Below are 13027 nucleotides of genomic sequence, written 5' to 3' on the forward strand. Positions count from 1 at the left end.
ACAGCCGCCGTGTGCTCCGAGATGAATGCCCCGGCTGAGCACAATGGCCCCAATTTGAATACCACGCGGATATATGCCAGATCGGAGCCCCAACAAAAGAAAGAGGGCTACTCTGCTCCCATTCAACCATGCTGTTATTTTATTAGTCGTAAATTTGCTTCAGCCATTTATAGCTTTTGTAGTTTTCAAGTGTTTATGGAGTTTGAAACACAGTGGCGACCCGACGAGGTCGGCCCCCGTTTTGGACTGAATTTTATTTTTGTTGGCACGTAACTGAACACCGCGGTTGTGTTTGTGTCTGACCGCAGATTTACACGGACTGGGCCAACCACTACCTCGCCAAGTCGGGACACAAGCGTCTGATCAAGGACCTGCAAACAGACGTCACGGACGGGGTGCTGCTGGCTGAGATCATACAGGTCGTAGGTAAGGAAACGCACTTCCAGACTCCCGGCTCTGATCACACCAGTGCAGGAGAAAAAATGTGAAACACGTCATCACTTATTTAGATATGGCTGACCTTTACCAAATACAAGGTTGCTTTCAATCATCATCATTATCCACAAGCTCTTCTTTTGTTGATATAATAGGATTAAACCATTTTACTTTATTATATATTGTAATATTGAACTATAAAGCAGATTTTGCAGCTGAAGTAATTCCTTCCGTGAAGGGCCAATAGTCAGGAGAAAAACACTATTGCAGATGAAAACTTTTAGGAATTCATTGACAGCCGGTGAGATCTCGTCTTTCTAAGTACAGAAATATGGAGCAGTATATAGAATAGAAAGGAGAACAGTTAGAAGAGTGAATTGAAATATAAAATCAAATAAATTTGAATTATTTCTAGTTCCTGTCTGAAGTCTACGCTTCTGGACAGTTCTCTAGTCTTGTATTGTTAAGCGTGTTTTGGATTCAGTTATGTTCTCAAAGAGTCTCCTGGTCCTAAATCCGTTATACGGTTCTTTACATGACAAGTATAAAGCTCGACAGCCAAGTACGGCCTCTGAAACTTGGCTGTTCGTCTGTATCTTTGACCCCTGCTCTCGTCTGTAGCATCATCATCATCAGTCTTGTCGCGTCGTCTGGCCGTCCTCAGCCTGTCATTTCATCTGCCGGCAGCCTTGCAGCTAAAACAGGCAAACACCAGCTGACTGGTGATTCAGCATGTCAGTGACTGTCTGCTCCATGCTCTTCCCCCATTTATCTGACCCACATTCTGCACATCTCATGCTATGAAGAGTGTTATTGTTCTCATACTGAATCAGTTGTTGCATGTGATTGTGTTTTGAGTTAGATCAAGTTCATGAGCATCGTAGGTCTTTTTTTTAAAAATAGATTTAGTGTGTTTTGGATGATCTGGGTTGTTGTCCACCGAGGGAGCATGTGCAGTTTGTGTCCTTGTAGTGTAGCCATGCTCACAACCAGTTGGAAGGCACATGGATGTCTTCACAGTTTTGTGTGTACCCTCTGATGATGACATTTATGAAGCAGTTGTTGTTGTTGTGAATCACATTTGGCCCTTAACTGAAACAGTCCAGCACACAGATTTGTTGTTGTGGGTTTTTTCAAATAATTAAAAAAAAAAAAGATTTATTCTTTTGAAAGTTTGATGTTTGACTGGGTACCGAAGAGACTGGAAATGTCAAATATCCACCTTTCTGCAAAAGTTGTGTGCTGACTAGATACAGTGTAGCTTTAATATGGAACAAGTCTTTGGTCAGTTAGTATTAAATGATTGGTCAGCAGTGAACCTGATTATTCAGCCTACTCTGAGGCTCAGGAAGTAAAAGTGTTACTTGATTTTGTAAGTGAAAGGCAGTTTAATCAAGAAACATCAAGCCTACATGTATCCTACAACAGCTGGCTACAGCTCCGCTCTCAGATCATATAATTTCCAACCAAAGCCATCCATTCACCTGTTTTCTGCTTCCTTCCTGTCTGCTGCCTCCTGTCCCCTGGGAAAACCTCACACCACATAGTCTGATGAAACCAGAGCAGCTTGCTGGTGTCAGAACAGCCATACTAGGTCAAAGGCCTGGCTGGATTTGGCACCTGTTTAGCTATTTGACCTGCTTAGATTCAAGGTTGGGATTTTTCAGGAGAAGCTCCAGATCGATGATATGATTGTGTTCATATTTATTATCCAGACAATAATCTGTCCAGTAAACTTCAACCAAAAATAAAATCTCTGGCTATATCTGGCTTAGTCATCAGTTCCTGGTCTCCTCCAAATAGTCCAGCCATTGTACCGCCCGACTGCAAGATGGCAGTCAAATTGTGTGAGAATGTTTTTTTTTTCTTTTTTTTTAATTTCTAGTTTTTCCCCAAATTATACAGTGTGCATCTCTTGTGAGTGTTGGTGTCTACAGTGTGTAATTTTTAGGTAGCACACAAACCATAGCCCACGGTAGCAGTGTTAAATCACTAATACACTTCTTAACACTATATTTAAAACTATGTTGGAAATTGGATCCTCAGGATGAAAATGACATTCTTTAATGCACATAAAGAGAACCAGCATCCAAATATGTGGTGAGATCAAGTTCATAAAATTCAAAAAGCCATTGGAGTTAAGTTTGGCTGATCTGCCCTTGAAGGTCATCTTGACCTCTAGAGCTCTTCCTGTGCTGCTGCTATTTGTAGATGACTTCCTGTAAGTCTCCTTCTCACCACTTCCATGAGCACCCTGCGAGTTCACCACAGACCTCAGACTTGGGCAGGAAGCAAACACAGACCTTTTCTCTCAACCTGACCAGACTTGTCAGGACTTGTTGAGGATCAGTGTCCATCCATGAAGATCAGGAGGGCCACCAGGAACATGCTTATGTTCTGATGTGTCTGCAAGAGGACACAAACCATGGGGTTTGTGCGTGTTATTGTGTTTCGGCATACAGCATATTAAATACAATAGTCACTCACCAGCCACACTTCTTGCCATATTTAGTTCGCTGTGACTTTTTCCTTCTTTTCCAATATTAAAATTCAAGCCCGTGTGCATCATTTTGACACAGTGAAGGAGATCCAACCCGCGCTGCAGACCCGCAGTGCAAGTGGTCAGCACTGCCCAAGGAACCTACTCTGAAGGGGAGAATTTAAAACGAGTACGGTTTTACATTTTTTTTATGGATAGATTTGCAATTTTCTAATTGCACTCGGTGCACGTCAGCTTTAGTCTGTTACAGGGTTCTTTGCTAAAATCTCTTTTCTTTTTAATTGGCATAAACTGAAAATTAAATCAGCTTGATTTTAAGAGGCCACGATCCAAAATATTTGGGAGATATTTATAAAAGCCTAGTCATGAGGGTTCATCATTTCCACTAAAACTCACTGCAGTTATTTCAGAAGGGAATTGTAGCCCTGCTGCTGTAGGGCGTACAGGACGTTGGTCCTGAGATGTAGCTGCCGTCCAGGCTCCACCGCGCCTCCTGATGCAGGAGTCTCTGCTGTTGGCACAGTTGTCAGCTGTGAGCTGACGGCCGTGTCTCAGCTGCTGTGGGCTGGGCCTTCTAATGGACGGGAGGGATTCTTGACACAACACACACACAGCAGCACAACACTCCTGGTCGGGCCCCCAACGGCCCTGTACCCATTTGCTGTGACCAGATAGCATTTCATGTGTCAGCGGGAGGGGATAGGCAAGAGGGGGGGTCCCAGTCACTGGCATGAACACCTCTGCACTCAGCCGGTCACTGTCTGGGAGACGCACATCGGGATAAAAGACAGGATTACATTAAGAGAACACGCCCGGCAAGAGTTTTCATCATCTCATCTTTTGTCTCTCTGTCTCTTCTGTCTCTCCTCAGCCAATGAGAAGATTGATGATATCAATGGCTGTCCCAAGAGCCGTTCTCAGATGGTAAGTGACCTACCAAGTTTGTTTTGGCAGAACATCGAGAAATTTACCTGCGTGTTTGTGTGAGGTAAACCCGCCTCTCCGATGTGCCATCTACCCAACTTAAGGGGCCCTCGCTGGAAACAGAAAAGTCCCTGGTAAATAGTTGTAGATGTGAATAGTTAGCCCATTTATTTTTACTTTTGTGGTATGGCAGGCTGTCATCCATGAAACCTCTGGCTCAGACTTCTGGCTTTGGCTCTCTGTTGAAAGCAGCACAGGCTTTGGTTTTGGGGCCAGTTTCGCCTCTTCATGTTACACATCCAAAGAAGTGAGCATTCCTCACATCTTCAGGGGTGAAAGCAGATGGAGAATATCAGCACTGATTACAAAAAATGATTATTTAGAACCACTTATAATGTGTTTTTGTCTACAGTGAGAGTTAGCAGGTATGTAGGTGGGATTTCCTTCGGGACACTGCTGGTGGCATTTTAGTGGTTTTACAGTTTTGTGTTCTCTGTGGGAAATGAGCCGAGCATCCCGAAGCATGGCTGCCCTCCACTGAATGCGATGGATCATAAATTGGGCCAGTGTGCCAGCTGAGGGGACTATTTCTGGCTACCAGCCAGACTGCTGAAGCCTATCAAAGCACCAGAGAGAGAAGGAGAGAGACATACACACCCATATTTAACAACTGAGAAGGACGTGAAAGCACAGCTGATCCCTGAACGTCACTGCACACACATACCCACAGTGGACCCATATTACTGTACTTATGAGGACATTCTGTTATTCTTTGGGATTTTATTTTGATGGTGGTCTCCAACATCCTGCCATGTGATTAGATTTGGTTCAGAATTAATTATAAATTGGGGAGTGACCGAAGGTTTTCACCTTTTGCAGAGAGTGTAGTTTTGCACTGTTATGCTCACAGTATGATCTGGATTTATCATTCCTGAAAACTCAGAGTAGCAGCAAGTCCCAATCAGGATGGTCCTCTTTGGGTTGCCGCGCTTCACCGAGTTTAACATGAGTCATCAGTGGTTTTCTGTCCAGCTGTGAGCGTGTTTCTGTGAGAGTGGCAAGGCAGCTTCATCAGAACCATGAGTCCAGTGCTGTATATAAAATAAAATATAAACAGACAGTGTTGTTTTAGTAGAACGAGCTTGGCTAATGAGGAGCAAACCATGCTGAAAATGTGGGGCACATAAACAGCAATGCCAGGCTGTTTCTCCTGCCACAGCAGAGAGAACAGCAGTCAATACCTGATGAGGTCTATCGGCCCCAAACATTGTATTTATAGTTTACTGTAAGCACACTTTGTAAAGGGGCAAGAAATTATAGTGAGGTCAGTCCTGCTGTCCACTGTGGGATCCTCTTGTAATCATGACTTTTTTCTTCAGTTTTCTGATTGGTCAACAGTCGCCTGATCCAACAGCGCTGCCTAACATTTGGTTACCAATAAAAGACGTGGACAAAGACAAGTGGATAACCCACTAATCTGGCTTTGTTGTACAGAACTGCTTTTGACACATTACTGCAGCATACAAACCTTTCAGATAACCACAAAACAGTCTGCAGGCTGACAGAAAAAAAAAAAAAGAAAAAAGAAATGCATTAGTTACACCCCCAGGTCTCCTGTGATTGAGCATCTTGAGCTCTTTGGTCTCAGTGGTCTGAACATCTCTCTGTGGGTTTGTTATCAGCATCTTGTGCAGAACTCTTTCACACCCAGCCCGCGTGTCTACTGCAAACACAGCAGCTCTTTTTCTTTTTAAAGACAAGAAGATTGTAGGTTACCTCTGAGACAGAGCGAGTGGTTCCAAATGGATGCTCTATCTTTCACGATGTTGTGATTGTTCATAGGTGCGGTGTGCGTCAGAGGAAACGGTTTGTTCCTCTGTTTTTATAGTGTTCATTCAGGCATTGTGAATTGTTTAATGGATAGCAGTTGTCAAAATCTGCCTTGCGTTTGCTCACAGAAGCTCAGATCTTGCAGTACGTGTGTGTGTGTGTGTGTGTGTGCGTTTGCGTATGTATGTGAATATGATTGATTCTCTGTGTATAATACATTTGTGCGCTTTAAAGCTTAATCTGAAGCAGTCAAACAGTGCTGAGGGCAGGCGTAACCGCAGCAATTATGCAGAATGTCTGCTTTGTGTATCGTAGTACTGTCAAAACAAACACACACACACAGAGGATCTGAGAGTTTATTTAACAGAAGAGTGTTTAGAGGAGCGAGAGAGCTTTTTTTTTTTTACTGCACTTGATTTCATTGTTTTCAGACTCTCTGTGGGGGAAAAAAAGCTGCTGCCATTCACTACCACTTAACACAACTTCAGCTTTTGAATGAATAAAGATGGAAATAAGCTCCATCAGTGGGATAAACTGTAGCACTTTCACCTCACACTCACCTGCTGCCCATCCAAGCAAGTGGCTGTTTTTACAACTGTCACATCCTTGTTAAACGGACCCCCAATGGCAGGTCATTCCTTTGCCACCCAGTGTGTGTGTCTGTGTCTGTGTGTGTCTGTCTGTCTGTCTGTGCAGGTTTAGTGTAAAGTGAGGTGTTAATTTGACACTGAGCTGTTAAAATCTTACAGGATGCCACGCACACACAGAGACACACATACATGCTCATATGGGATGTCTCATTCAGGCACCCATTGCTAAAGCACCTGCTAAAGGACATGAAGTGAAACAAGCCCTCATGGGAAATGGTTCTAATAGCCAAACATTTCATTCCTAGTGTTGAAAATAAAATATTGATTTTATGTAGTTTTCACTAGAGAGATTTTTTTTTTTTAGTTGAGTGGAATCTAAACTTCCCTTTTCAATATTAGAAAGTGGTTTAAATTGAAAAATAAGCAATTGGCAACATGTTAATGGATTATAGGACACTGCCTCCCTAAAGTAATAGTTTTTGAGGCATTTTTTTTCCCAAAGCCACCACACAAAATTCCTTTTAGCTTGTTTAAGGATTCACCACGGCAGCATCCACATAATGTCTTCCAGCATTACTTTAAATGTGTCCAATCTTGGACAATTTAAGTCCATACGCACATATAAGATGTAGGGATAATTCATATCATATATATGTGAATAAATCAGCTCAAAGCTTTAGTGTAAAGTTCCCTCGGGACTGAAAGTGTGTGAGTTTGTGCTTGTGAAAGGGTTTCTGTGTTTCTGTTCATTATTTTTTTCTGCCTCTGTTCTTATGTGCTCCTGTGTGCTGGACTGGATGTTTCTCCCTAATCTGCCATAAAAGAAAAAGTGAATTAAGGTAGACTGACAGGCAGCCACACAGGTGGTTAGAAACCAGCAGGACCAGGTGTTTAACGGGCTTGATGAAGCATAGAGTGAATGTTTATGTGCTGAACTGTCTGGACAATAGAGCTTTTCTTTATAATTCACCCTGAGTTTCACCTTCAGGTGCAGCTTCACTAAAGGCGGTTTAGCCCTTTGCGGCGTCGTTATCTTGCTTTAGTTTGACAAAAATCGACAGTGAACTGCGCTGGTGTGTATGCGTATGTTTAATGTTTGATCGAAAGGCGTTATACTTTCTGTTTGTGTTTGAGAGAGAAATCCTCGAGTGCGTCAGCTGGTCAGAGCTCAGGTGATCACATGGTGGCTTGGAAAGAATGAGCAATTCAGTGTTGCTGTTGCTAAGAGACCAAATATACCAAAAGCCAAATGATATTTTTTAGAGGGCACCGGCTTTATTCACCCTGAAGGTGTTGTGTCTTCCACACGACTTCTGCCAACCCGAAAGAAAGAGCACCTATAGCTGTAATGCAGTTCAGTTAAGCTGCCTCCATCTAGTCTCTGAGCAGTTTTCTGTGCTGCTGTGATAGAGAGGGGATCTGACAATGGTACATACACTGGGCTCATTTGTTGCTTAACAGCTAGTCTATTCATGGGAGATATGACACAGCAGTTTTTACTGGATATTCTTCCAGGAACCATAAACTTTGAAAAAATGTGGCCTTTTTTAAATGCAAGCATCAAAGCCGAGGGGAATTTTAGTTGTGTTCCAGTAATCAGCGTAACAATTAGGACGTCACAGTCATCTGTAAATATCACAAATCTCTGAATATGACTAACTCAACCCATCAATGCAACGGCAAGTCTATAAAAATGAATTTGCAGCTGGAAAAAAGACTCCCTGTTACGCCGATGTGTGTGTTGTTACATCATGGCGTGGGTATTAAAGCTGCTGGTGCGCCAGAACATTTCTGACGGGTTAAAAGTTCAGCATACGTTTTCCTGTCAAAATAGAAAGAATTACTCAGGTACACGTCAAAGTCCTGCCAGTGGGTGGCTAGATGGAATCCGTGACACATCCTGAGAGGGTGAAAGTATGTGTGGGCACACACACAATGGATTAAACCACACAGTTGTATAGACAGATACACACATGCATAGTGATGCAACATGCCTCACAGGCGTAACATGTGAGCCGGCTCTACAAGAACCAACAATATAGAGGTCAAATGGGAGAAAGCTTTCAGGCCAATGTGGTGGTTTTCAGAAATATCACATATCAGCCAAACATGAAGGAGGATCCTCCCCGATTACACCGGAAAAACACTGTTCACTAATGTTTTGCAAATAATTACATCTTTTAAAGAATGATTCCAGTTTATTACAAGTTAGTTTTAATTTTGTATTTAAGTGCAGTCAGATAACTACACAGGTGTTATTGTATTTTTATTTTTAATGGAGAACAGTAGAGTAAACGTCCATCGCAGACCAGCTTCTGGATTAACTTTGACAGTTCATGCTTAGAGGTACAGTAGGGTGCTTTATTGTTATCAAGATTTTGATTATCTCAATTTTATCTCCAAATAAAGTGTTTCAGATCAAACTGCAGTGTTAACTGCTTACAGTCTCACAGTTTGAAGGTCTCTGTTCATTGTTGTAGTGGTGTTGTGCTGTGTTCCCAGATCCTAGCAAATAGAAAATCATACACAAAACTCCAAAAGCAAGACTCAGATTGTGTTAAACTAGAATTATAGTAAGAGGGCAGGTGTCATTGTCAGTTCATCTTAGTAATACGCTGGGTAACGACCAAGATTTAAATTAGTACATCAATCTGGTAAAATTTTGTAATAAATTAAATTTGGTTTTTCATTCTGACTAGAATGGTTTCAGTATACTAAAGACTGACATTGAAACTGTAAATATAAAAGCTGTCTGGCCACGTGTTCGTGAAATCCTACTTCACACTCAATCCTCTTGCTCAAACATGCTCCTTCTCTCTCTCTCTCTCTCTCTCTCTGTCTCTCACACACACACACGCACACACACACACACACACACGCACACACAAACAGCCCTGTGATGGGAGGAAATGTTTGTTCAGAGCACTGTTGACTAGCCAGCCCTGCACTTCTGCTGCCGGGAGCCGGAGCAGAGCAGGGAGGTGGCAGCGGCTCGGATCGAGGTGTGACGCCCGGCAGCAGCAGACTGCAGGAACAGCCAGGTATGGGGCTTCCGCGTAGACTGCTGCTGACTCTGAACGCTTTCTTGTTCAGAGGTATTTTTTTCAGGTTGTCAGTAGATTCTCTGTACTGTGTTAAATTTCTAAGCTATGGCTTACTGCCCTTTGGCAGTGTGAGTGCATCATTAACACTTTTGCTTTCACTCGAGTGTGTCGTCAATCATTTATCAGCCAGGTGTCCTGGTGCAAAGTTTGTCCAGAACAGATTCATGAGAGCAAGTGGCCCAAAAAAATATAGTGGTGATAGACACGGAGATTGCATTCTTCTTTCCTGTTGTTGGTCAAGTTTTGCTGTTTCTGTAAACAGCATAATGTGATCATCACGAGCAGTGACTTCTTGGTAAGCCTTTAACCAGTGGTAGTTTCATCATTCCCTTTAGATGGAAGATGGATGATCATGTAATACTCAGATTTCTGGCCAGCCTTAAACCCAGTAGGTTTAAGTTGTATAACATTGTTATAACCTTTGATCCCAGGCTAATCAGTGATATATACAGTAATTAGTAAATACATAGGTGGAACCGAGTGGTCTGAGTAGGATTTCAGGGATGTTTTGCTGGCTTTACTGAACATTTGCCCCTACAGGTTTTAAATAGCAAGAGGTTTCAGTATATTTATCCTGGGAGAAGTGCGGCTGGGGTGCATCTCAGCTTGACGGCCTGGCATTTATGATGGGGTGTCTCACTGAAGTATATATCCTGAGAGTTACTGCTATTTAAGCTTCAACTATAGAAGTCACTTACGTCAAGTTTAGACCCAGCGTAAAGAAGGCTTTCAACAAGTTTATTTTTAAGGACCCTGTGGTATTCAGAGAGGACCATAGTGTGCATTCCTACTGTTCCTAAGTTTACTGCTGTATAATGTCGAAGGACAGCATATGCCAGGCCTACTAACAGCTGTTTCTTAGGTCAGAGGTCATGGAAATGGCAGCAGGGGCAGCACTGTATTTTCAACTCAGTCGGTGACCTGAAGTCAGATGGGCTCTTCACGCACTAACATGGCTCAGATAGGCATGGAGTTAAAAGTAGGGGATTTAATAGTGATAATCACGTGAGGAGTGAGTTTGTTTCAAACTATAAAGGCAAGGCAGCAAGATGTAATCAAGCAAGTGTTATTTAAATAAGACCTCAAATAGTCTGCTGGAGGTTGAACTGTAATCAAAGTAGCAGATCTATGTAATAATAATATTGTGGGTAATTCTGGGCTTAAAGAAATACTAGCAAGTGCTTCCAACGAGGAGTAATCCTTGCTGAAATCCTGCTGACAGGCAGTTCCAGGAGGCCGGGCACAATTTGCATTCCACCTTGATGTTGTTCTTGCCCCTTTTTCACATGCAAATTCAAAATAATGCTGATACTTTAATGATGTAGATACTGTCTCCTCTGCTCCATCGTGCTATCTGAGCTGCACTATTGCACTGCTACAAACATAAGAGAATAACAGAAAGAAATTAAGTTACTTAACACTGAAAAAATCGGAGTGCTCTAACAAGTTACTTTGTAACATGTTAGCTCAAACTGCTGGTGTAACTGCAGTGAAAGTGGATGTAACTAAATGTGATGTACTGCAGGATGACAGCAGTATCAGTAGTTGTTCTGTGGCTTTAGTTGACTTAATTCATACATTCATGGATTTGCCTACAGTACCTGCAGTCAGATATTTATATAATAAAGGCAGATATTAATGACTTTATATATCCGTTTGTCACCTCATAGCCAGAGACTTCCTAGCAGGAGAACCACAGTGGGAGCTGTAGGTCAGGTTATATTTAGTTGGTGCATATTAAGTGTAATCATGTCATTAATCATTACTGAACAGGACCCTTCTGCTTGCAGCCCACACCCAGCCTCATTTACAAAGAACACAGTTCATATGTATTTAGGTTTGAAAGCAGTTGCTGTATCACTGCTCTGTATCTAAGATCCCACCCTCTGCTGTGAGCTTCTACTGAAGCTCCTTTTTGCTGTAAGTACAGTGCTGCAGTATAAATCTACTCTCACTTGTAATAAATAACATTCTAGGAAGATTCAGCCCCTCCCTAACCTTTGTGTGCAGCTTAAAATGTCCATTTCACAGCATTTTTATTGTTGGTTAGTTGCTCTGCAGAGACTTGTTACATAATATATCTTTTGTTGTACCTTGTGTGTTTGTTCCCCACCACCACCAACAGTTGGTACACTTTGATCACACAATCATTCATCAGATTTACCCTGCTTGATGACTTGTTTTATGTGGTTTACCTTACGATAAGGTGCGCCAGCCAGCAGATCCTGTGTATAATGGGTCACATGGTCTCTAAACAAAGCCTGTCTGCCTATCAAATCCTCGCACAGGCCAGTGACAGCTCAGCAGTCTGCTCAGGTTGTCAAGGCTGCTGTCATAGCAACTGAGTGACTTCCCTGTAGCCCAGCTGATGAAAGTGTGCCTGGTTTGAATCCTGTTTTGGCTCTGTCACTATGCACTCCAAATTACTTCTCGAGGATGGCACAGCACAATGTGACAAGTCTCTGTATATATAGAGTCTGTCTCTAGTTTATACTCTTTAAATCTGCCAAAAAATGTATGGCTCTGCTGCCATTTGTTTGTTATACATGCCCCCAAATATCCCATATACAACAAAAGAAATTTAAATGAAATTTGTTGGAAATAACAAACGCTCAAATCCCATCACATGATATTCAACTCATCTATTTTCTGCTTAACATGTTGCGATGCCAACTTTGCTTTATAAATGGTAGATGTTCACTTCCAGATTTGTTGGTGTTTTGAGCGGCATGCAAAACACTAGTGTGATTTTTTTTTTTTTCTCACAAGTATGCAAATTTGAATGCAGATGTACAGTGTGAAGAATCGTTCAGCTGTGTGTGTCTCTCTGTAGATTGAGAACATTGATGCCTGCCTCAGTTTCCTGGCAGCCAAAGGAGTCAACATCCAGGGTCTGTCTGCAGAAGGTAAGCTGGACACTTTGACTGGAACAAGAGAGTTAGTCCTGACTCAGGCTCAGGCTTAGTTAGTAAACAGAACTGACCCTGTGAGGAAAAAGTTGATTGGTACAGCGAAGCATTTTATTGGCGAGCTGTTGCCAGGAAACTCTGCATTAATGCTTGACACATGAAAACATTCAGGGCTGATTTCACAACACATATAACTAATGGACCAGAAAGCTCACAATGGTGCATAATGATGTTTAAATTACTTTATGTAAAAAAAAAAAAAAAAATCACACAGGGAACCTTAAGACAATATTATTACTGGTGCTGTTACAAAGCTGCCTCAAACAGCAATATCCCGTGACAGCAAGAAAGACATGGGGTCCGTTCACTGTTCTGTAAGGAGAACTTTGAGATGTTTCATTTTGCAGTCCAAGAACATTCCAGAAAGAGAGCTAAAGGCAGCGGTACACAAATTAGCCTCATGTTTGAAATCCCAGTTCACTCACTGAGACACAGTCTGTTTGCTTCTTTGTATGAATAGCAGTTTAATTAGTTATAATTCCAGGTTCACACGGATCTTCTAAATAATAGGGTAAACCCCAAATTCTCCTAAAACTAGTAGCCTGGTGCCAGCTCCAGTCAAAGATTTACTGGGAAATATTTAGTATTCAAACTCATATGGACTTTTGCACTGTTATAAATGAGACTTTGTTGCTCAATGGGTGTAAGATTGCAAAAGCAATCAAGGAATAAAGA

The 13027-nt window shown here is 42.1% G+C and overlaps 1 protein-coding gene across 1 annotated transcript in view; it reads left to right on the forward strand.

Moving 5' to 3' along the window:
- The first annotated feature begins 381 nt into the window (after positions 1-381).
- Positions 382-13027, forward strand: part of nav2a (neuron navigator 2a) — a 76114-nt gene continuing 63468 nt past the window's right edge. Inside the window, exons 1-3 of the mRNA XM_030759013.1 lie at positions 382-426; positions 3807-3859; positions 12217-12289. Of these exons, the coding sequence (XP_030614873.1) occupies positions 3857-3859; positions 12217-12289 (76 nt within the window). The 5' untranslated portion in view covers positions 382-426; positions 3807-3856. The remainder of the gene's footprint in view (positions 427-3806; positions 3860-12216; positions 12290-13027) is intronic.

Source organism: Archocentrus centrarchus, chromosome 3, assembly GCF_007364275.1.
Source record: "Archocentrus centrarchus isolate MPI-CPG fArcCen1 chromosome 3, fArcCen1, whole genome shotgun sequence".
Lineage (NCBI taxonomy): Eukaryota > Metazoa > Chordata > Actinopteri > Cichliformes > Cichlidae > Archocentrus > Archocentrus centrarchus.